The sequence below is a fragment of the Megachile rotundata genome, chromosome 3 (genome assembly GCF_050947335.1).
Source record: "Megachile rotundata isolate GNS110a chromosome 3, iyMegRotu1, whole genome shotgun sequence".
In the NCBI taxonomy this organism is placed as follows: Eukaryota; Metazoa; Arthropoda; class Insecta; order Hymenoptera; family Megachilidae; genus Megachile; species Megachile rotundata.
The window spans coordinates 8,561,389-8,585,311 of NC_134985.1; the positions used below are offsets into that span (position 1 = coordinate 8,561,389).

Consider the following 23,923-nt stretch of genomic DNA (forward strand, 5'->3'; position numbering starts at 1 on the left):
TCTATGGATTTTGAAATCTAGGAATGGGGTTCTAGGGATTTTCGAATCTAGGGATTTGAGAATCTAGGGATTTGGGGGTCTAGGGATTTGAGGATCTAGCGATTTGGGGATCTAGAGTTTTTGAGGATCTAAGGTTTTTGGGGATCTAGGGATTTGGGGGTCTAAGGATTTGGGGATCTAGCGATTTGGGGATCTAGAGTTTTTGGGGATTTAGGGATTTTGGAGATCTAGAGATTTTGGGGATCTAGGGATTTGGGGATCTAGGGTTTTTGGGGATCTAGAAATTTTGGGGATCTAGGGATTTGGAAATCTAGAAATTTTGGGGATCTAGAAATTTTGGGGATCTAGGGATTTTGGGAATCTAGGGATTTGGAGATCTAGAAATTTTGGGGATCTAGGGATTTTGGGGATCTAAGAACTTGGGGATCTAGGGATTTGGGGATCTTAGGATCTAGGAATTTTGAAATCTAGGAATTTGGGGTTCTAAGGATTTGGGAATCTGGGGGTTTGGGGATCTAGGGAATTAGGAAGCTAGAAATTCGGAAATGTAGGAACTTGGAGAACTAGGAATTTGGGGATTTAGGGACTCAAGATCTAGACGGGATCAACTAGAGATCAAGGGATTCAGGATCTAATAGTTTTGTAATTTAAGAATTTTTAATCTAGAAATTTTGTAACCTAGGAACCTGTAACTTACACATTTGGTATTTTTTATTATTTTATATTTTTGTGATTTTTTTAAGAAATCTAGATATTTTGTAATCTAGGAATTTAGGAATGTGAACATTTATAAATCCAGAAATTGAAGATTTAGAAATGTGGAAATATGAAAATCAGTTCCCAATCTCATTACGCCACGAACGGTTGTGCGACACCCTACAATAAACCTTATACTCAATAGCTACCGAAACCTTTCGCTATTATCCCCCTACCCCCGAAAGTTTTCGTAATTGCCCTAGTTGCAGATCGAACAGCCACTTACATAAACGTTCACGTTCATCGAGATCCCATATGTTCCTCTCCGCCAACGGTGCCGCAGTTCTATTAACGTTTGATGGAGTTTATCAAGCATGCTGTACGAGAAACATACGAACTGACGTATAGCTGTAGTCGGTGCATTATGCATGCAGCTCGATTTAGCGTGCTAAGCTCGTAGTTGGACTTTCTTCGGCTGTAAAGACATTACGCGATATTGTTATCGGGAAAATCAAGTATACGGTTGCACCGTTACTGTATTTGATCGGAGATCTTCATCTGGGAACTCTTGGAACGTGTATATAGTGGGTGGTCAAATATTCGAATAAATAAAATTATTTTCGGAAAACAAGATGTGTAGCTTGTAAATTTAATTGATAGAACATTGGTAGTAGAAAGAAATGTATGTACCGTTAAAATAAAAATTCTATTGTAAAACCAAATCTTTCGGGTTTGAACTTTCGCTTATATCGTGTAATTATTATATTGTTTCAAGTTTGTTGAACATAGAGAAACGAGCGTAGAAAACATACGAAAGGAACGTAAGCAAAGAACATATTGGGAGGATAATCTTAATGCAAGAATGAAACTATTTATTTTCGATATTTTTGTTCTGAAACTTATATGAAAATATTTGTGACATTCTTCTGATTAAAATGAGACCAAACACGATATATTTCACAACATATTTATTTGTAATTCCAAGAGTTTATTTTGTATAAAGAATTCGCTTTAATAAGATTCGCGGTAAGCAGACGAATGACAGATCGGGTCACTTCGTTTCCCTTCGGCGTTATTCGGATGACCACGTGACAGTCGAAATCGTAGATCTCCATGGTTTACGCTACTGACGCGTTCTTACAGTAAAATAATCCTACAATAAAAAGCAAAAAATAGGCAAAAGCAAAAATTAATTTAATTGTGCATAAATACATAAAGCAGTAACTGATAGGATACTATAGTGTCCGAATATTAATGATCACTGTATACAGCGTTGGAACGAGTTTGAAAGTGCGACCTGAGGATCGTTTCCGCGTTCGACATCTGTTCGAAAGATTTCTGTGTAGGTCCACGACCTATGGCAATCTCGTTACTAGCTTATCTGTGATTTTCATGAACGGTCCCCTGTCTAGGGATTCTTCTGTGGAATGTAAGCATGGTTTTAGATGTGTCGATGCGTCTGGAATGCGAAGAAAATGCTGGTTAAGTGGGGTCAGTTGCTAATGGCCGTAACTTTGTTATTATTTGGTTTATCCGTATACCGGTACCAAGAATCAGTGAGAATAGTATTCAAGTAATTTTGACACTGAAATTTTTAGAATTTTCTTTTAAGCTGTTATTTTATTTTACAGAATATATGAGGACTGATAAGAAATGTTGGACTAAAGATTGTGGATAGTTTATACGTATACGAACAAATTCAATGGCAGTGTACATGTTTTTTATGTTAGTATAAAACAGTGACGGATAACTGCACTCACGAGAGCATAGTGCATGGTCATGCAAGTGCTTGTACTGGAGGATGCTATGATGGATGCACAGTTTTTCAATTTTTAAATTTGAGAATTTAAAAGTCTTTATTTTCTATATTTCTAATTTAACAATTTTTATTTCCTATATTTCTCATTCAACAATTTTTATTTTCTATATCCCTAATTTACAGTTTTGTGAATTAAAAAATTTGAAATTTCTGCTCTTCTAAATTTTTGTACATTTAAGATCCCAAATTATAAAATTTGTAGAAAGAAAAATTTGACTATCTAAATATTTAAAAATATAAAAATTTGAAAATTTGAAAGTATGAAATCTTGAAAATTAAGAACTTAAAAACTTTGTAACTTTGAGAATGGACTTGTCCCACTTTCGACATTGACGCGTATCAGACATTCGTGATGCGTCCCATTTTTCTATTTCAGGGACTATTTGTGGTTTTAGAATTTTATCTTCCTTCGCTTCGGAAGCTCAATTTCACGATCCTGTTTGTAAGAGCCTGTCGTTCAACATATCGATCCCTGTAGCGTAGACAGAAGGCATGATATAACGCATATGGTGTACGTTGAAAAGGAACCATGGGGGAGGTTTAAATTGGAAATTGGAAAACAAGGATATACGGTTGTAATACAACTTTACGAGGAAATTACTTGTGTTCTTGTTACGGGTTCTTGCAGCTGAGCCAGATGCATGTTTGCCTCATCTTTTATTTATACAATTCCAGTATTACGCGAAAAATGTATAAGAGATAATTAAGTTCCTCCTGCAATTTGTGCGGCTTTAGCTTTTCCTGCTTTAAGACACTAATCCCTTTTATTTATATCTTGATAAATGGAGTCATATTTTCGTTGCGTGTGTTAGGGATTTATTGTATATAGTAATAAAACAACGGTAATGCAATCATAAACATTCGTCAAGTGTATTTGCTTTTATTTTCTTATTAAATAAACGTTATTTTTTGTATATTCCGGAATAATTTTATAAATTGAGGAAGATGATTGTTATTATACAGCCTTGAGTATTTATAATAAAGTACTTTATGTACGACAGATCAGTGCCTTTCAACGGAACGAATCTTCAAACTTTTCTCAAAAACGAACCCGAATCTACAAATTTTATTCTACATTTTCTTATTTTTCCTTAAGGACGCGTGTTCGCTTTTACATGTCCGGAACCTGTATGTCAAAGTCAAGATCGTCGAAGCTGACATCACCGCAGTACCTAATTACCACACTTTTCAATCGTCGTATCGTGCGGTACTCGTCGAAAGGATAAAAAGTCCGAATGGAACCATATGCGGCAAATCGACCGTTGCCATAAAAAATTGCGAGTGTCTGCATCGGTAAAAATCAGCGTTATCGGTCAGTTCTCAAACTGCAATTAACACATTGCTGACCGACAATTTCACGCAGAAGCTACCATGCGTCACCGACTATTATCCCGTAATTGACTGTGAAATAGAAATAGTCTAAACGAACTTCGATATACTTCATTTATACATAATAAATTGAAATGAAAGTGTACGTATCTTTTATATAGTCAACACTGAAACTACCAAACGGGTTATTTGGCCTATTCACAATCTTCTTTAAATCACTAAATTTATGCTTTTCTTGAAATCTGTTGATTTTTATTGAGATTAATATGTATATTAATTTATTACGTTTATTTTTTCTATTTTATTTCTTGTTTCAAACTGTGCGCGCACGTCGATGTTAATAATTTTTGTTGGTGCAATAAACTGTATGGAAGTCACATCTGCGTGTAATTCACCGTTACATGAAATTTCAAAATAAAAATTAGAACTGGAGCAAAGTAACTGATTTCGGTTGCTTTGGACACGTCATTGACGTCCAATCGATTTGTCTCACACGTCCGCACGAAAATTAACGGCAGATGCTCTCGTGCAACGTAACGGGTGTACGAGCGGACCTGATCGAACGAGCCTGTTCTCCTTTCTTCGTTCGCGATTGAATAGAATTTGTAATGGAGCACAGTTTGTCCCGGTACATTGCCGTTTTCGAGCTTCTATGCTACGGCAAATGAACAGTTCTGTAGAGCTAGGTACACAGTGCAGTCTGCCGGTGTTTCGAAAATGAACGCCGGTTTTCCGTTGTCGCGTATGCATATAGGCACACGCTTTGGTCTGAAAGTATCGGGACTGTGTTCATCGAAATCTTTCTGTTCTGCAGTCGTGAACATCCTGACGATCGATGATAAAGCATTCGAGACAATTTTCTTGAGAAATTGTATCTGAGACATTTTGCTACTCTTTCAAGAATTTTTTTTCATATTACTTATATTGTTTAATTTCTTAAATTTGTTAAATTGTTAAATTTACTTAACACATCACTATTTATGCGAAGTAAACTGCAAGTTAAAAACAGAAAAAGTATATTGTTGGTCCTCTGCTTAGCCCGTACTTGCTTGTGAAGATAAGCACCGAATGTCACTGACTGATAAGAGGACACCTAAGTTATATACTGATAACTTCTAAAAATGAAATATTTTAATAATAAGACAAGAAGAAAATTATAATCCAAATGAACATGAAATGAACTCCACTGTAACTCTACTATAACTATAAATTATTCATTCCAAGATTATTTATCAAAATAACGAATTCAAAAAACAAGGTTTCAATTGTTAAAAATTATTGGCCAAGAATAAAATTTTAAATACCCATTTTGAAGCTCAAGTTTCAAGAAAATCCAATAAAAAGAAAATGATATCTCCACCCTTCACAATGTGAATACCGACGTAATTCGTAGGTGTTCCTCTTTTTTTCTTTTTATTCCTTGTAATCCTTCGATCTCGAATGTCAGGATTCTAGACCCTAATATCGAAAGCTCATGATCACATTACTCCACCTTTCGAAGGTATTCGAACCGCAACCTCAGGTAGAGATATTCGACAGCTGCGACTGTCAAACCATCAGGGGTGCGCGACCACGAAAACGTGTCACACACGCGGAGAACTCGATACATGTGGACACATAAGCCTTCAGAATTTAAGCACCGAATGTGTGAGCTATCTGACACCGTTATTCGAACGAAGAAAGATTTTTCCACAAGATGCAAGCGGAGGGCGAGTTTATTTTCGTTCCGGTTTCACCAAATCCTCCCTTCCGTGAAAGTTATAAATACTTAATCAGCTATAAATAGTTATACCTTTATAAATAGTCAGATTGTAAAATTTTATAAGTAATATTTATAAGGAATATAAGTAATTATTTATAAGGAATTATAAATAACAAGTTGAAAGTGTTTTGCTCTCTTAGCGAGTGCATTGCAATGAAGTTCTTCATGATTAAACTATAATTTTTCTCAAAGATATGGTTCATATACTTTAACTTCTATAATTTAGTTTTTTAGTAAATTAAAACTGTTAATTAAAACAATATGGAGGATATATTTATATATCTACAAAATATTTTGGAATCCACAAAATTTGTTTCTATGAAAACAAAACATATCCATATTTTATGAAAACATGAAACATGTCATATTTATATATCGTATTTTATGGAAGTATAAAATAGATACGTCATCGTATGACAAATTGTAACACCCCTTATAGAAACTCTTCCGTTATAAATCTTTTGTTTTCTACATACTACCTTTCATTTAAATTATTCGCAATCCATGATTTACGATTATCCTCGCTTCGATTGCTCCGCCACAAGTGCAACGTTTTCATTGTTCCAACTTTCAGTAGCCAGTGTTCGAATGCTTTCATAGCCTACTATATATTTAACATCCAAGGAGTCGTAACATTCTACATAGTATTTTCAATTTATTATCATTAGTATCTGTTTGTCAGAACCCTTAATCTTACTAGTAGAGTCCTTTATTTGCAGCTTCCTATTCGTGTCGAGGTTGCTTGGTTTTATTACTTGGGTCACTTTTGGGCAATGCCCAGACCGCATACGTAGCTAGGTTTTCCATATCCACCCGAATTTGTGTACCCGATAGAAATTAGAACTGTTTCCCTCAGCCCTGTTCGTAAAAATTGTGCGCCCACACCGAGCCTTCATCTTGCGGAATAAGCAATCGGAAAGATGGACACGAAATGGACACGAAGTTGTTCACTTCGGAACATCGGATACATAGACACGTTGTTCGCTTTGGAACATCATCGGATACATGTAGACACGAAGTCGTTCAGTTTTGAACATCGTTAAAAATAAGTAGAAACATATCGGTGTTATACAATTATTCAACCTACGACACTTAGAAATATTAGGACTTCGATTGAAGTACCGCGGTGTTTAATCGTCGCTAAATATTGCCGACGCGTCGACGCACATAATTCTTCTTTTTTCTGCCCAGGGCATCTGTCCAGGAAATCGATTGAGACTTCTGGTTGGCCAATACGATACAGGGGGTTGTTTGGTTGGCAGCAGGGCTGACCTTACCACTTCTGAAGACGGTATACAGAGGCATGGCAAACGACGTAGCTGGCACGTTCAACCAAATAGGGTGAGTTATTTGAAAAATGATATTATTATTAAATTCATGGAGCACAGAACATTTCTGTAATATGTTGGTTCGTTCACGAAGATCGCATGTATTTTAATAAAAGGGTAGCACTGTGAACAAATTATTACGCTTGAATACATTCCGTATTTTATACGTTTGACCAATGTAACAGGATTAATAGAAGATAATAGAATAATTTGGTGATGTGGAAACTTCTGCATTGTAAAATTTGGAAATATGCCAATGTACAAGTTTGGGAATTCAAAAATTAACTTTCTGTGTTATGAATTTATTAAGAATTGCTTAAAACTACAATAATCATATTAAAATTATTTTGTTGCTTGATATTTAAATAAATATTATTTTAATTGCACAACATTATAAGGGAAATCAATTTCATTCAAAGAAACACCATAATTTTAATCAAATAAATTGACGATCTTAGAGTCCATCAGTTTTATTAGTTTAGTTATTTGGGGTTTAAAATTGCAATCATTATATTAAAAATATTGTTTTTATTGATTTATGAATAACCACTGTTTAATTTGTATATTTAATATATTAGTTTTTGTTATATTAACATGTACTAATGTAGTGTATCAGTACATTTCTACAATATTGTAACAGAAGTCATAATATATCACAACAAGCCCTAATAAATCATAATACATCATAATCTATCATAACATACAATAAATCATAATGTCATAATCCATTTCCGAAAACAAAATAATAATTTTACCAAAGTAAACCAAGAAACTTGAGATCCATCAATTTATTTCTTCCCGATTAGATCAAACTTTGTTGATGTAGTGACTCTATCCAAAGTCCACCGAGTCCATATTTTATTAAAGAGCCGGTATTAATTTATTCCCGATTTAAAAAGACGTAGAAATTCATGAAGTCCACCCCTACTCGCACGCCGCCCCATCGATCGACTTTATATGTGAAATGCGGCACAAACTCACAATGGCGTCGGCAGTGGGCTCCATTGTGTTAGACCCCCATTGCACCCCCTTATGTCGGCCCTGATTCGCACAGAGTAGAGACAGGATCTGTCAAAATCAGCTGACTACCAATTCGTTTTCTCTGCTCTTCTGGCCACTGCCGCGTGTCTGCCATTGGCATCGCTTAGCATCTGTCAACCACGACAATTTAGTGAAATGCATGCCGTGTGGCGATCGATTAACCATGCTTTGTTTAAGGGAGTCTACGAAGGGTCGAAAAGTCGATACCTTTTATTATATCTTCTTTTAGGGGGATTTTTATATTCAACCCTTAAGGTGTGACATGCATTTTTATGTTATAACATGAATTTTTATATTGTACTATTATAATTTTATGTCGAATTCCTTTAGTGTAACACGAATTTTTATACTGTTGTATAACTTGAAATTTTATGTTGAACTCACATGAATTTTTATGTTTCCACAGTTTGAGTCGAAGTTTTATATCGAACTTTTGTAGTGTAATATGAATTTTTATGTTGAGCTCTTGTAGTCTAAGTTGGTACGTTTTTTTATCTTGATAACTAATAATTTTTTTAGTATTACTAGCTTTTTATTTATATTTTACTATTTAAAGACTTATAACTTATATTACCAATACTATTTTATTATTACTCTTTACTATTACTCTTTACTGTTACTCATTATTATTACTTTTTATTATTACTCTTTACTATTACTCTTTGCTATTACTTTTTACTATTACTCTTTACTGTTACTCTTTACTGTTACTCTTCGCTATTACTTTTTACTATTACTCTTTACTGTTACTCTTTACTGTTACTCTTTACTGTTACTCTTTACTGTTATTCTTTACTATTACTTTTTACTATTACTCTTTACTATTACTTTTTACTATTACTCTTTACTATTACTCTTTACTATTACTCTTCACTATTACTCTTTACTATTACTCTTTACTATTACTTTTTACTATTACTCTTTACTATTACTCTTTACTGTTACTCTTTGTTATTACTTTTTACTATTACTCTTTACTATTACTCTTTACTATTACTCTTTACTGTTACTCTTTACTATTACTTTTTACTATTACTTTTTACTATTACTCTTTACTATTACTCTTTACTGTTACTCTTTGTTATTACTTTTTACTATTACTCTTTACTATTACTCTTTACTATTACTCTTTGCTATTACTTTTTACTATTACTCTTTACTATTACTCTTTACTATTACTCTTTACTGTTACTCTTTGCTATTACTTTTTACTATTACTCTTTACTATTACTCTTTACTATTACTCTTTACTGTTACTCTTTGCTATTACTCTTTACTATTACTTTTTACTATTACTCTTTACTATTACCATTTTTACAACAATATAAAAATTATAGCTTTGAAAACTTCATGCAATTGTTATAACCTCCACAAAAAACTCCCACCTTCTTAAAACCACCATTTTGTCTAAGTTATAACCCAACACAGTTGCGTGAACCACCCTATATGAATATTTATATGGAACTCTACAAAAGCTACATATATTATAATATTCATCGTTCTTTATCTCCTTGCTATCGTTTTAAAAATTTTTATGAAACACTTCATTTGAATTTATAACACGTAAATCATTCGATAAAGGTAAGCTTCAAGTTAAATCTTTAAATACGTTTTTTCTTCATTTTGCATAATGGACACCAACTGCCATCGTTGTTTTTCTGCCCACTTTCTGGTATCCATCATATTAGCCGTAATTCACTTTACTCCGAGCGTATTCAGAGGGTCTTCTAATATTTCGCTAGACTTAACTTTCTTAATCATTCATTATGTCTTAGGTTGCATTTGTCATACATTGATACGAGAGTTATCGTGACAAGTTTATAGTGTTTATGATCAGTATTATAATACACACAGTTTTTTAAGTGAATTGCTTAATATTGCATGAAGTAGCACTTCGTCTGAACACTGACTGCCATGTCACCCATATGTGGGTGGAACTTCAATTAGCATACAGATCTACCATTATTAAAAATATGTCTTCTTAGTTCATTGAAAATACTTGTATTAACTGCTTGTGACTATGAAAAATAAATATAGCATACTGTAAAAATATTTGGCAAGATTTGTTAAAAACGAAAATGCTACCTAATGCAATTTTCAGCTGTTTCAGTGTGGCAGTTCCATAAATTGTTGACTTAGAAACTAAATCTAAATTTTAGATTTAGCAAAGCAACCCGAAAACATGGGAACCGTGTATTTTTTCGTTGAGCTTCGACGCGGTCGACTTTAGACTGTTTACACCGGAAAACATCTATTTTCCGGTTTGAAAATCACCGAATCTCATTCCGTTAAATCTGAAACGGTCCCGAATAAAGCATTGTTAAAATTTCATCCGTTGAAGAGCGCTTTTTACGGTGGTTACGTCATCCGCCAACATTTGTACGCGTTTTTCAACCAGCTGAATTTCCGATTGTAATCCTTGAAGGCTCTATCCGCGGGCCCGACAGCCATAACTCAGCCCCGTTCTTTTATGCGCCGTACATTTCGGTAGAAAAAAATGAGAGAGGTAGGAAAGGAGAACGAAACAAAAGAGACGCCTTCACGAGCAAACATTTGTTATTCAAATACCGATACAAATAGCTACACGGCGAATGTCAAAAGTTTCATGCAACGCCGGTGAAGAATAAAATGTTCTCGCGGTTCCTCATTTCGAGAATTCATTTTAAATTAGGTAAACGGGTAATTAACTGTTCTATACAGATTTTGTTAATATCATTTCCGTTTATTTTTTACGTTTAATCAATTTTTGTAGCAAAATTAGCTTTGTTAGTATAAATTTTCAAAATTAATATGATTCTATTTTAATATCTCATTTAAACAGCTATTTTACTGCTATGTTCTTTTGTAAATTAATTTGCAATTAATAGCTTTTTTATGTGTACTTGAATAGCAATTAAATTATTATGGAACATCCACTAAAATTTTTAAGTAATTTTATTATTAAGGGACATAAACAAATTTCATAATCAATTGACACAAACACATCAAATAATTTACTTAATGTTGTCATTCTTATACTTAACTGTTATTATTATTATATAATTGTTTATTTAATAACTTCAAACTTATACATTAATAATTTTTTCACTTATCTGGCAATTTTTCTCATTGCTTTAATTTTTCATTTATGTGCTAAAGTATTCTTACTTTATGACGTTGCTGAATTATTTTCCTGATAAGCAATATTATTAACATAACAGGTATTTATTAAATACCAAATGAAGTGGATTCTAGTTCGTTCAATTTCTGTTGATACGCGTGTTGTATGGAGAAATACAGTTCCCTTTTTATTCGCGAATGCTGCATGTTTTTCTTTGATTTCTTCTCGAAGTCTGCTCAGTTGATCGCAATATTTCTCGGCTATAATTGCGTCGCCAGATTGCAGCAACAAGAAATGTATTTATGCATCAGTAAAGAAACTCAGCACTTGCATATGTCAGATACAAAAAGAACATCAAACTAGTTTTTAATTTTTGTAAATCAAATTATGTTGAACAATTTTTATGCTACATGAAGAGAGTGCTTACCCTGTAAATAAATATAAAGAGAACATAATTCAGATGTGCATATAATAATTATTGGAAAAAACTCAGAGTATATTTGATGATCATATATTATATGTGTTGTAATTTCTTTCATATGTGTATTTTATAATATCTCTCATATGCATATTTTATGATATCTTTCATATGTATGTTTTATGATGTCTTTCATATGTATGTTTTATTATGTCTTTCTTGTATATATTTTATAATGTCTTTCATATGTGTGTTTCATATGTATCATGTGTATATTTTATAATATCTCTCATATGCATATGTCATGATATCTTTCATATGTATGTTTCATATGTATCATGTGTATATTTTATATCTCTCATATGCATATGTCATGATATATTTCATATGTCTGTTTTATAATGTTTTTCATATGTATGTTTTATTATGTCTTTCATATATGTATATTTTATAATGTCTTTCATATGTATGTTTCATATGTATCATATGTATATTTTATAATATCTCTCATATACATATGTCATGATATATTTCATATGAATGTTTTATAATGTTCTTCATATGTATGTTTCATATATGTCATATGTATATTTTATAATATCTTTCATGCATATATTTTACATATATATTTAACAAATACCTCCACATAAATTTAAACACAAAACATAACAATAAACAAAGCAATAGAAAGAAACTACCATGGCGAACAAAAAGACGTCTATGCACGAATTCATTCCGATACAGTAAAAGTTTGTTGCCAGAGTTGGTCTTTCTTCGAGTTCTTGTTTCCTTGTCTGTTCCGAGTGTGCTTTTTGTCCGGCACGTTCTTCGCGACAGCGAAGATCCGGAGAACGTCGCCATACCCGCATGTTCGTCGTCGCTCGACAGAAATACGACCTAAAGGTCAACGTTACGCGAACAAGCTTCCTCAAAATTGCCTCGTCACGAGGGAATTACTCAGGTTCAGGTACTCACAGGTGCCCGGGGTCATGCCGCGAAACGAACATAGCGGTATTTTTCTTACTTTTATCCAGTGTACGTGTTGCGATTTTTTTCGCGCTTCTCGAAACGCTTTCGCGTGCGGTTCCGACTGGCATCTGCCGAGAAATCTGTCCCGCGAGATTGAAACGTACGGAATGGGCGAAAGTTATTTTATCTTTTAACACTTGGAACTATCAGCTAAAATTTCAAGTTTTTCCTTGGAACGATGACGTTTCTCATGACGTGACCATAAATTATACGCAGATGTGACTTCCATACAGCTTATTACACCAACAAAAATTATTAACATCGGCGTGCGCGCACAGTTTGAAACAAGAAATAAAATAGAAAAAATAAATTTAATAAATTAATATACATATTAATCTCAATAAAAATCAACAGATTTCAAGAAAAGCATAAATTTAGTGATTTAAAGAAGATTGTGAGTAGGCCAAATAACCCGATTGGTAGTTTCAGTATTGATTATATAAAAGATACGTACACTTTCATTTCAATTTATTATGTATAAATAAAGTATATCGAAGTTCGTTTAGACTATTTCTATTTCGCATTCAATTACGGGATAATAGTCGGTGACACATGGTAGCTTCTGCGTGAAATTGTCGGTCAGCAATGTGTTAATTGCAGTTTGAGAACTGACCGATATCGCTGATTTTTACCGATGCAGACACTCGCAATTTTTTATGGCAACGGTCGATTTGCCGCATATGGTTCCATTCGGACTTTTTATCCTTTCGTCGAGTACCGCACGATACGACGATTAAAAAGTGTGGTAATTAGGTACCGCGGTGATGTCAGCTTCGACGATCTTGACTTTGACATACAGGTTCCGGACATGTAAAAGCGAACACGCGTCCTTATGGAAAAATAAGAAAATGTAGAATAAAATTTGTTGATTCGGGTTCGTTTTTGAGAAAAGTTTGAAGATTCGTTCCGTTGAAAGGCACTGATCTGTCGTACGTAAAGTACTTTATTATAAATACTCAAGGCTGTATAATAACAATCATCTTCCTCAATTTATAAAATTATTCCGGAATATAAAAAAATTACGTTTATTCAATAAGAAAATAAAAGCATTTGACGAATGTTTCCAACGCATACCAAGTTCCACGCGAAAATAGAATCTACGAATTTTTCTGATGGTCTTTTTTCTCAGTAACATACCGTTGCACCCTCGGAACGATTTACGAGAAACCTATCCTACAGGATACCCTACATGGAGCTTCCCTTGTCTCGTTCACCGTGCAAAGATCACCGGTGCCCTTATATGTCCGTAAGTCCAGACAATATCCACTCTCCGTCGCCATTTCTATCTTCTCTTTCTTTCATTTCTCTTTCCCTCTCGTTTAGCTCCGTTCGAAAACAAAGGTTCTGTGCTGATCACGACGCTCGATTAGGAGTAAACAATTTAACACGGATAATATTGATTTACACATTTATTCTTATCAACATATTCAGCGGTTACATTAATATTGCAATTATGTTTCATTATGTAATAATTCTGCATTACGTAGCATCACGTTTCACATTTTATATTATCAAATTTGTTAAAATAGAAAATGATTGATAAAAAATCTTTGCACTTTTTATCATTAAATGTATAGGAAACTTATAATTATTTAATAGTTACATTATCATTAAATGTATAGGAAAGTTGTAACTATTTAATAGTATTTAATTTAATGTTGCTTTTAAATTAAAAAAGTTATTAAAGAAAGAAATGCTATTTAATCTGTTGTCTAACCGTCACAAGTTACAACCCCCTAATTGGACAATTAATTCATCTCTTGATTCCGTCTAATTAAAGCACTTTAAGCTCTAAACATTGTCCTTTTATTTTACCTCGTGGTATAAGAGGGGAGAGGAAACGCAAGAGAATCAACAGGCAGAATGGAAAGCAAAAAGTGAAGAGGGAAATATAAGGGAGAAAAAAATCGAGCAAAAGTGAAGAGGAAAGTGTGGGGTTGAAAGGAATGGGAGACCATGAGACAGGAGAAAAAGAATGTGGAAGACGACCAGACAGATATATTCCTGTATCTATTTTTACGGAAATATGAATGGAAAAAGATGTTGCGAAAATATATTCAATCACTAAGTAAAACGTTGAGAGCGAAGATTATTTTAAAAAATTATTATTGGAAAAATAATTTCAAAGATTTAAAATTTCTAATAGAAAAGTGTGTACTAAATTACTTTAAGCAAAATATGAAATATAATAATATTAATCATTAAAATAATAAAATTTTTGATTATTCACAGTTAAGCTACTTTTAAGTTTACCAAATTTTGTGTCGTCAGAATTATTTATTTATAACTTTATGAATATTTTATATTTTGAAACTATAATGTATAAAATATTATAAATTTTACAAAAAATATTTTAAATATTATAAAATATAAGATAACTATGTATTATTTCCTGAAAGTAATTAAAAATCACTGAATAAATTTCTGTATCAACGTAAACCACAAGAAGCATTACGTTTGACATGCGAAAAAAGACGAAATGCAACGGAAGAGAAATAAAGAGAGTGTATTTGAAGACGTTGAAAAGAAAACAAGAAAAGCGAAGAAACCTCGGGCATAGCAAAGGAGAAAGGGGGAAAAAGCGAGCAAGATTTTCAGATGGCGATAAAGAAGAGACATCAAGATTTTCCTAGAAGGAAGGAAGTCAATAAAGACAGATATAGGGAACGGTAGAAAAAGCAGAAGATAAAGACAGAGCGAGTCTGACTGTGGATGTGTACACGTGATGAAACGCGTCCGCCCTTCTTTGAGCTAAACCGCCCTGCACATTCCATCGAGATGACTCCAGGGACCCCACTTTGTGTTCTCCGCGATGGAACGTGTGCGGGTGTTTCTCTACGCGATTATCAAGCGACACCAAAGTGAATCGAGAGGACGGAGAATGCAGTGTGGATAAACACTGATCAAATTTTCGAATTCTCTAATTTTTTAACTCTGACACTTTGTAATTCCTGATTCTGGATTCACTAATTTTCGAATTATCAAATTTTCAGAGTTTCAAATTTGAAGGTTTAAATTTTTGTGTTTTCAGATTTTTATTTTTTGGGATTTCTGAATTTTCAAATTTTTAGGTCTGTAAATATCGAAATTTACAAATTTCTGAGTTAAATTTTCAAGTTTGCAATTTTTCAGATTATCAAATTTCCCAATTACCAAATTTCTAAATTTCCCCATTCCCAAATTTCCCAATTTCCAAATATCTAAATTTCCAAATTTCATAATTTCCCAATCTCTAAATTTCCAAATTTTCAAATATCTAAATTTCCCAGTTTCAAAATTTCCCAATTTCCTAATTTCCCAATTTCCAAATATCTAAATTTCCCAATTTCTAAATTTCCAAATTTCCAAATTTCCAAATATCTAGATTTCCCAATTTCTAAATATCTAAATTTCCCAATTTCTAAATTTCCAAATTTCCCAATGTCCCAATTTCCAAATATCTAAATTTCCCAGTTTCAAAATTTCCCAATTTCTAAATTTCCAAATTTCCAAATTTCCAAATATCTAAATTTCCCAGTTTCAAAATTTCCCAATTTCCTAATTTCCTAATTTCCCAATTTCCAAATATCTAAATTTCCCAATTACCAAATTTCCCAATTTCTAAATTTCCAAATTTCCAAATATCTAAATTTCCCAATTTCTAAATATCTAAATTTCCCAATTTCCCAATTACCAAATTTCCCAATTTCTAAATTTCCAAATTTCCCAATGTCCCAATTTCCAAATATCTAAATTTCCCAATTTCAAAATTTCCATATTTCCTAATTTCCCAATTTCCAAATATCTAAAAATCTAAATTTCCCAATTACAAAATTTTCCAATTTCCCAATTACCAAACTTCCAAATTTTCCAATTTCCAAATTTCCCAATTTCCAAATTTCTAAAAATCTAAATTTCCAAATTTCTAAATTCCTAAACTCCTAAATTCATCAAGAATAAACATCCGCAAATATAACGCTAATGTTCCTATATTCTCCCACAATCAATTAAAACTTCAACAAAAGTACTCCTCCCTTATGAGAGTCCTTAAACAAGTATAAAAATGTTGAACCTTGCATTATTGTACATTAATCTGGTCGAAGCTCTGAACTATAAAAATTTATAATTATATCTATGTAAAACTATTACATTTCAATTAAAATAAATCTTAAAAATAAACAAAAATATTATTAACAACCACCTACCTAAAAATATTATTAACAACCTAACCTTAATTATCAATTACCGGTACTTGAGAAGCAGGACATGTGTACACAGCGCACGATATTAACGAGTGCAAGTCAGAAAGAAACGGGGTTTTGTTATGTCGCACGGATATTGTGCCCCGTCGAGTACAAGTATGGGAAGCAAGAGGAGAAACAGGAGTATTCACGACGTAGGCGAAAGTGGCTTCGTGCTCCGACGACGTTAAATAGAATAACCAGATCGTGGCTGGTTCGGCTCCCTCGGTCAGTAACGACCAGTAACGTACGCTAACTTCGTGCATTAAATTTACTTTCGAACACAAGCCGTTGACGTCCTTTCATTGGGCTGTTTCCATCGCGAGCTGCAGCTTCTGTTGCGAAGGGGGACCGACGGTACGCGAAACTGTTTAATTACACGGTTCAGCAGACAATCTGTTCCGATATGCATTTTTTACAGAGTTACATCATAGATATTTATAATAGAAATTTTATATATTTCTAATTTTTTCTGTGGAATTTTTTATATTTTATTGTAGGTTAGAATAGAAATTTTATTGTATTTCTATACTTCTGTGAATTTTTTATTATACCGCATGTCGGTAACCGAAATTAGTACATGTCAAAGGATGCGTGTCGAGAGGGCGCGAAATGTGACAGTTGCTATAGAAACTTTGCGAAGTTCGCGCGTTCGTCTTATTTACTATAACCTTAAAATCCTTAGTGCAGTTACTACACTATGTCTCTGTGTATTCTATATACCTTATATTTCTGTGAATTTTATCTGTTCTATATTTCTGTGAATTTTATATATTATTTACCTGTGTGAATTGTATTGTGTGTCTATGAGTTACCTATGTTCTCCCGAATCTGCCCACCAGTTCTTCTTAATTATTTTCACGTAAAAATAAAAGTAATCATGAAAAAGTATTTAAGTGTAGAAAGTGTATTTAGTAACCAGTGTGTTTAACTTATGGGTGTAAAATATACATAAATTCCACATATAAATTTACGTCACACATCAAATTAATGTACTAATGTACCAAATCTAACCTAGCATAACCAATCAAATTAATTTATACACCTTAAGATTTTCAACATCATACACAGAAATAAATTTTTAAAATTCTTTAAATAACAAGTATTTGTACAACTTAGAGATTTTACCAGAACATTTTTCTCGCTACCTAATCTCTTGCGTAATAATCCCGTCGCACCTCTCTCTACTAACATCAAGTCTTTAAACGTGCGTGGGACACGTCTCGCCAGAATCCACCCTCTGAATCTTCACCCTTAACTTCGTAATTATTCCGTCACACCCCCTGATTCTTCCCCGGAGAATTGGAAGAAGAAATTCATCGGTAAAATTCCGTTTTCCCGATGGGAGAGAAACTGTTCTGATCACCGGATGAACTGCCGTGTTCCGGACACGTTTGACAGCCTCTCGCCGGTGACAAAGTACACTCGGGTGCAACATACATTTTCTTTATACAAGGACACATATGATTTGAAAATCTTGTTATTTCTAATAGTTACTTATTTTCAAATTAATTTTCATCAAAATTCCAGTCAAATTTTTGACTCTTTTTATGATTGAATTTTTCAATTTTTTAATTTTTGCAGTTTTGATTTTTCAAATTTCTAAATGCACAAATATTAAGATTTGTAAATTTTTTAAATTCAAGATTTTCATATTATTAAATTCTCAAATTAATAAAATCTCCAATTTCTAAATTATGAAATTCTCAGTATTTAATTTCCTAAATTACGAAATTCTCAAAATTTAATTTCCTAAATTTCTAAGTTCTGAAATTTTACAAATTCTACAAAAATTACAAATTTTACTAGTATCAAAAAGTTTACAAATTCCCAGCTTCCCAAATTTTTCTCAAATTTTCCATATTTTCATCTTCTCAAATTTCTCACATTTTACAAAGCCACAAATTCTTAGCTTCCAATATCCACAAATACCTAACCTAAAATTGAAACCCAACCTAAAAATATTATCAAATATCCAAACTCCTAAATTTTTCACTCTGCAAACCCGAAAATTCCAAAATCCCCCAAATATCTAAACATCCCCATCACCAAATTGTCAAACCCAAAGTCCCAAAAATCCCCGAACAACTTGTCACATTTCCCCAGAAAAGCAGATTTACTCCGGACTGTACCAGTAGAGTCTTCCGTTCGTTAACGAAGGATTCGTCGCCCGGGGTGACGAGATCTCGAAACCGTCACTGGCGTCGGTCGAGCGTGCAAACTGCCGTTGCATCGGCTGAAAATGGCATGGAAAAAAGAACAGAGAGAGGAAAATCCGTAGACAGGCGAAAGAGAAGGAGGAAAATAAGGGGCGAGCAAGAGAGAGGAGCCTGGGCGTGGGCCGAGGTCTTTAACGGCTAGTATCAATGAACTGCGAAACTTGTTCGCGTGGGATTATCCACTCGCTTGGTAGTAGCACGATATTCGACCGTGGTGGATTGATCGGAACGGATCGGTTCGTAGAGGTGGAAGATGCTTGTCGAGAGAAACCGACTTATTCAGGGGATCGAACGTCACGTGTAATTATTATTGCTTTGTTTTTTTTCTTCTAATTAGACCTTGCTCTTTATTGCACCGATAAGGTTATAAGGAATTTGATTGCGTAGTATTAAACCTTCACTATCACACTTCATCACAATAACACACTTTATATGCACATGCTTTAAAAATGTATAATAATTCAATAATAACAGTGTTTGATGACTGGTGCTTTTTTATGTGTCGATAATATCGACGAAAAACATGACATGTCAAAATACAAAGATGGCGTAACACATGTTCAAGCAGATGCAATAAAATGGTACCACTAACTTGTATGCTAAAATAGACGTTTCGAGATTTAAAATATATAAAATTTATTCTTTTATATTCAAAGAACTTCAAGGGTGAAATTAAAGTATAGTATCAATACTTGACTGTCATTTATTATAAATACCTCTCGGTAAATCGTTAATAAATAAAATAGAAAAGAGCTCGTAAATGTCAAATAGTTTACAGGTTAACTTACGTGCGCGGGAGGATGTGCTCAGAGCAACTTTTTTCCGTTGACGCAGGAAAAATGAAAACGTGATTCCAAACGCTGAATTTTCTTTGCAGCCCATATTTATTATCACTACTCATTTATTATCACTAATTTAGATAATCACACTTTACTTTTCATACTTTATTTGTAGCTCTCGCGTCATCTTACCGATCGCGACGATCTCGAAAAACAGTGCTGGTAACCTTAAAAACATTTTTTGTCGTGCCCAGTGCCGGCAACTTTATTGTTACAAGTACCTTGTGAAACTGAGGTGTCAGAATATAACAAAGAAAAATTGTTTGAATTTATTATTGATAAAAATTCTTGAAACATTTTAAAAATCTATAGTTTAGTCTTCATACTATAAAATTAATAATTGTAATTGAAAGTGATCTAGCGAGTTATCGTAGTATTAAAAGGTAGCACGTCTTATATTTTCTCCGGACGTTTACTGTCTCGACACTTGCGAGTGCACGTGTTCGCGTGAGTTCCAGAGATATTCGCACGTGGGTGACTTCATTATGGAAACGCGTAGGATCACAGGTAAAGTTCGTCGAACGTGCACCGATCGTATATCGTGTTATCTCCAGTCATTACGTCACTTGACACATAAAAAATGCTGACCAGACGTAGATTAACGGGGACGATTGTAACGTAACAGGTAGCTTTATGAGGGACACAACTTTCCCCTTCGATATAACGATACGTCCGCTATAAATCCACGATTGGCGATACATCATTCGGCAAAAAATGTCAGATCACGGTTTTTTAACATCTTCAATCTCTTGTAACGGGAGGTTGCAATACGTAGATTATAAGCAGATATTTATTGGCAAGAGTTTTAGAATGCGAGTGATAGATAACAATTGTTGCAAGGAAATATGGGGAATAACGAACGCGCCATCTGCAAATCTGGAAACAAGATGGCGGCAATAATCTTGCATACAGCTGTTTGAATATAACCATTTATTTTGAAAGCTGGACTATTTTTGAAAAATACGAATAACAATAAATATAATATTTTTACCTGTAAGTAAAATCTTGTAAAAATTTTTTTACCTGTAAAAATACTTTAAGTTCCTTTATATATGATTATAATATAACATTTATTTAATTGCAGACTATAATATTTGATCATTCCAACATATAACACTTGGATGAATAATTGAATGAATTCTTCTGTAATTCATTATGTATAGGAATTCGAAAAGCGTGTTACGAAAACAATAAACACCCCACTCATCTATTCACTATTTCCATGCTTATGCATAATGCTAATTGTAACCTACGTGATATTAAAAGAGTTAAAGAAGAAATATCGGCCAGATGCAGAACATGTAAATGACATTTTTTTGTTTTTAATATATTTTCTTTTTTTACATACCTATTTGTGTTTATATATTTAGAGCTACTTTCTATTACAAAATCAACATATATTACTTTCTTACAGATAAATTATTTGCAACCAGCACTTGTCTGAGGACTGAGAAATTTTTTGATTATTATTAATATGAATATTTATAAAAAATGCTTGATGATTACTAATATAACACAAGTAATATTAATTGATGAGTATTAATATAAATCATTATGATGATTATTAATATAAATCTTTATGATGATTATTAATATAAAAAGTTATATAATTAGAAATATATATTATTACTTATACCAACTAAAAATGTACCTTACATGTGCTAAAAGGTACCAAAATAATTAAATGTCTTATCTTAGAAAATATGGTAGCTCAGCCACTTTTTATTGCTCGAATCTTTTTCCCACGATTAGAACAGATGAACTATATCAGTCAGAGTCACTTTCTCTACCCTAATTTTTCCCGATTCCAATTTCCTGATTCTTGGCACGAGCTCACACCAACACGTGACAATTTGAAGGCAATGACCCGTGTTTTCCGTTGAGAGAGGAAATCGGGCGGAACTCGTAATGAGTTGTGACCGTTGATAAATAACACATCACTCACCTTACTATAACTTACAAATTCAACCCTATGACAACTTATAGCCTAACTTAAACATTTATATAAATTGAGTCGCTTGTTAATTGTAGTAACATATTAATTTATAGGAATTATATGAATTTTAAATACAACTGAATAGAATTTAAATTTAAATACAAAAATAATAGAATTTTAAATTGCTATTATTTTAATAGAAATTGTTTGAACTCTTTCAGATATACTTAAAGAGTGTGAAACATATATTTTTAATTTTATAGAAAATCATTTTCAAAATGAATTTTAATTATCCACAAATATTCGTGTGGTTTGGCTGACAGTTGATAAATACGTATACCGCACCATGAAAATATGGAGTTCCCTGTTTATAATGAACCACGCTTCCTTTCTATCGATCGCCGGGGAAAATGATTACATGTGGGGATGGAAAATTTTTCACATAGGCGAGACAGTGCAGAAATGGGCGTGTAACGATGCAAAGAATCGCTCGCAAAGAGTTGAAATATTTAACGAGACTTGTGAAATGATTGAAATGCTTTGCACAGTATGACTGCTTGTAAAAGCCCCTACTTTCAAATGCAAAATAATTTTCACAGAGATTAAAGATTGAATGAATTTTATAGGAATTTTAAATCGGGATTTAGGAATTTTCTTTTGTATAATTTATTCGAATCAATTGGGTTTCTTTTAGTTTTGTAAATAAACGGTATTTTGATAAATTGTGATTGGATATGAACTTAACAATTTAGTAACAATACATTACAAGTTCTGGTGAAAATTTAATATTCACAAAAATGGCGAACCAAATGTTTACCTTGGAGCTTTAGATGAAATTGAATAAAAATGTGAATGAGTTCAACGGAGAAAGAAAAAAAATAAATACCTAAATACCGTAAAAGCGTACTTGGCGAAGAAGTTAAATTTTAAAGCTTTTTCAGTGAGTTCTCAAGTTCAACAGCTTTACAAAAGCAGTGATATTTATTCCTTTTGTACATTCAAGAGCAGCGCTGGTTTCCTTTGGAGGAATATAATAACTGACTGAGAAAAGATTTTTCATTCATTTATTTTTACGCACTTTTTGGAAGTGACGATTTGGGAACTTTGGAATTCGCGAATTTTAGGGTTTGAGATTCGCAATCTTTGTGATTTAGGATTTTTATGATTTGAAAACTTTGGGATTTGAAGATTTTTCAATTTGGAGACAGACATTTTAGCAATTTGTGGTATAAAAATGGAGAACTGATGTAAAGTTCCAACATTGCAAATCTTCAATCTCCAAGGTTTTTTAGGAAGACCTTACTAAATTTTCTTGTTTCACTAAACCTTATCCGCGTCGTATCTTAAAACAAGTTTTTACCACCGGAATTAATGCTCGAAACTGTTCGTAATTCCTTTGTCGTCAAGTGAAGAAAATCCCAGCTGATTTACATTTCACGAGAGCTAAATTAGTAAAGTGAGCAACGAGGAGAAAACCGTGTTTTAACGGATAGACATACTTAAGAAGACCTACGTTTTTAAGTCTTTTGTCAGAAGTTCTTGAAAGGTCTTTTTAGTGCTACCACGTTTGTTTAAGTTTGAATCTAAAAGTGTAATTTCTTGAATAAATGTGTTGTTTTTTCAAGTAGAGCCACATTCAGTAGAGCCCAAAAAGTAAATTCTTATAATGTAAATTTTTACAATTTTTAATAAAATTTTATAATAAATTTTGTTACAATTTTCACAATTATTTAATTGCGAATTTGACAATACATCTGAATATCTACAACTATAAATGATTCAGTTGTGAAAATAATAAAAAATAACAGTGTTTAAAGTGCTAAGTGGTCAAACTTAGGGTGACTAATTCGTCCTCAAAATTTCTAGTTGAAAATTCTAAAATTGTCTGTAATGTACATACAAACAAACAAATGCAGATCGAGTCCCAGAAGCATCACTACGTCCTACAAAAATAGAATTAGCAATCTTCTAAAACATGAAATTCACTGATCAGAAGTGCTGCACAAGGGTGTCTAAGCAAGATCCATCAGCCACTGAAACTGTAAACAAAAGTACAGTCCCTGGCCATCGAATTAGGACCATGTACGAAAATTTCACTTTCATGACTATAACATTATATCACATACAGAAAATCTTAGGTCAAAATTATTACTAAATACGATGATAACGATATATACATAGCAATTT

At 32.9% G+C, this 23,923-nt stretch overlaps 1 protein-coding gene, 1 long non-coding RNA gene and 1 other non-coding gene across 9 annotated transcripts in view; 2 read left to right on the forward strand and 1 right to left on the reverse strand.

The window, feature by feature from the left end:
• The window catches only part of p130CAS (Serine_rich_CAS and FAT-like_CAS_C domain-containing protein p130CAS), a 162,369-nt gene that overhangs the window by 102,451 nt on the left and 35,995 nt on the right, over positions 1-23,923 (forward strand). For 6 of the 7 annotated variants that reach the window (XM_012288249.2, XM_012288250.2, XM_012288251.2 and 3 more), the window contains one exon: positions 6,798-6,947. In XM_012288249.2, coding sequence (XP_012143639.1) covers positions 6,798-6,947 — 150 coding nt within the window. Of the gene's footprint in view, positions 1-6,797; positions 6,948-18,896; positions 19,262-23,923 lie in introns of those variants that run through there. The other variant, XM_012288254.2, reaches the window with a different exon arrangement.
• LOC100882259 (uncharacterized) lies at positions 1,650-19,888 on the reverse strand. The gene is made up of 3 exons (XR_013037725.1): positions 19,750-19,888; positions 1,933-2,155; positions 1,650-1,849 (listed from the first exon to the last, which is right to left on the reverse strand). It is a non-coding gene; the product is annotated as an uncharacterized LOC100882259 (transcript).
• On the forward strand, positions 20,342-21,410 carry LOC143264188 (uncharacterized). Its single transcript, XR_013037729.1, has 3 exons — positions 20,342-20,793; positions 20,885-21,101; positions 21,215-21,410. It is a non-coding gene; the product is annotated as an uncharacterized LOC143264188 (long non-coding RNA).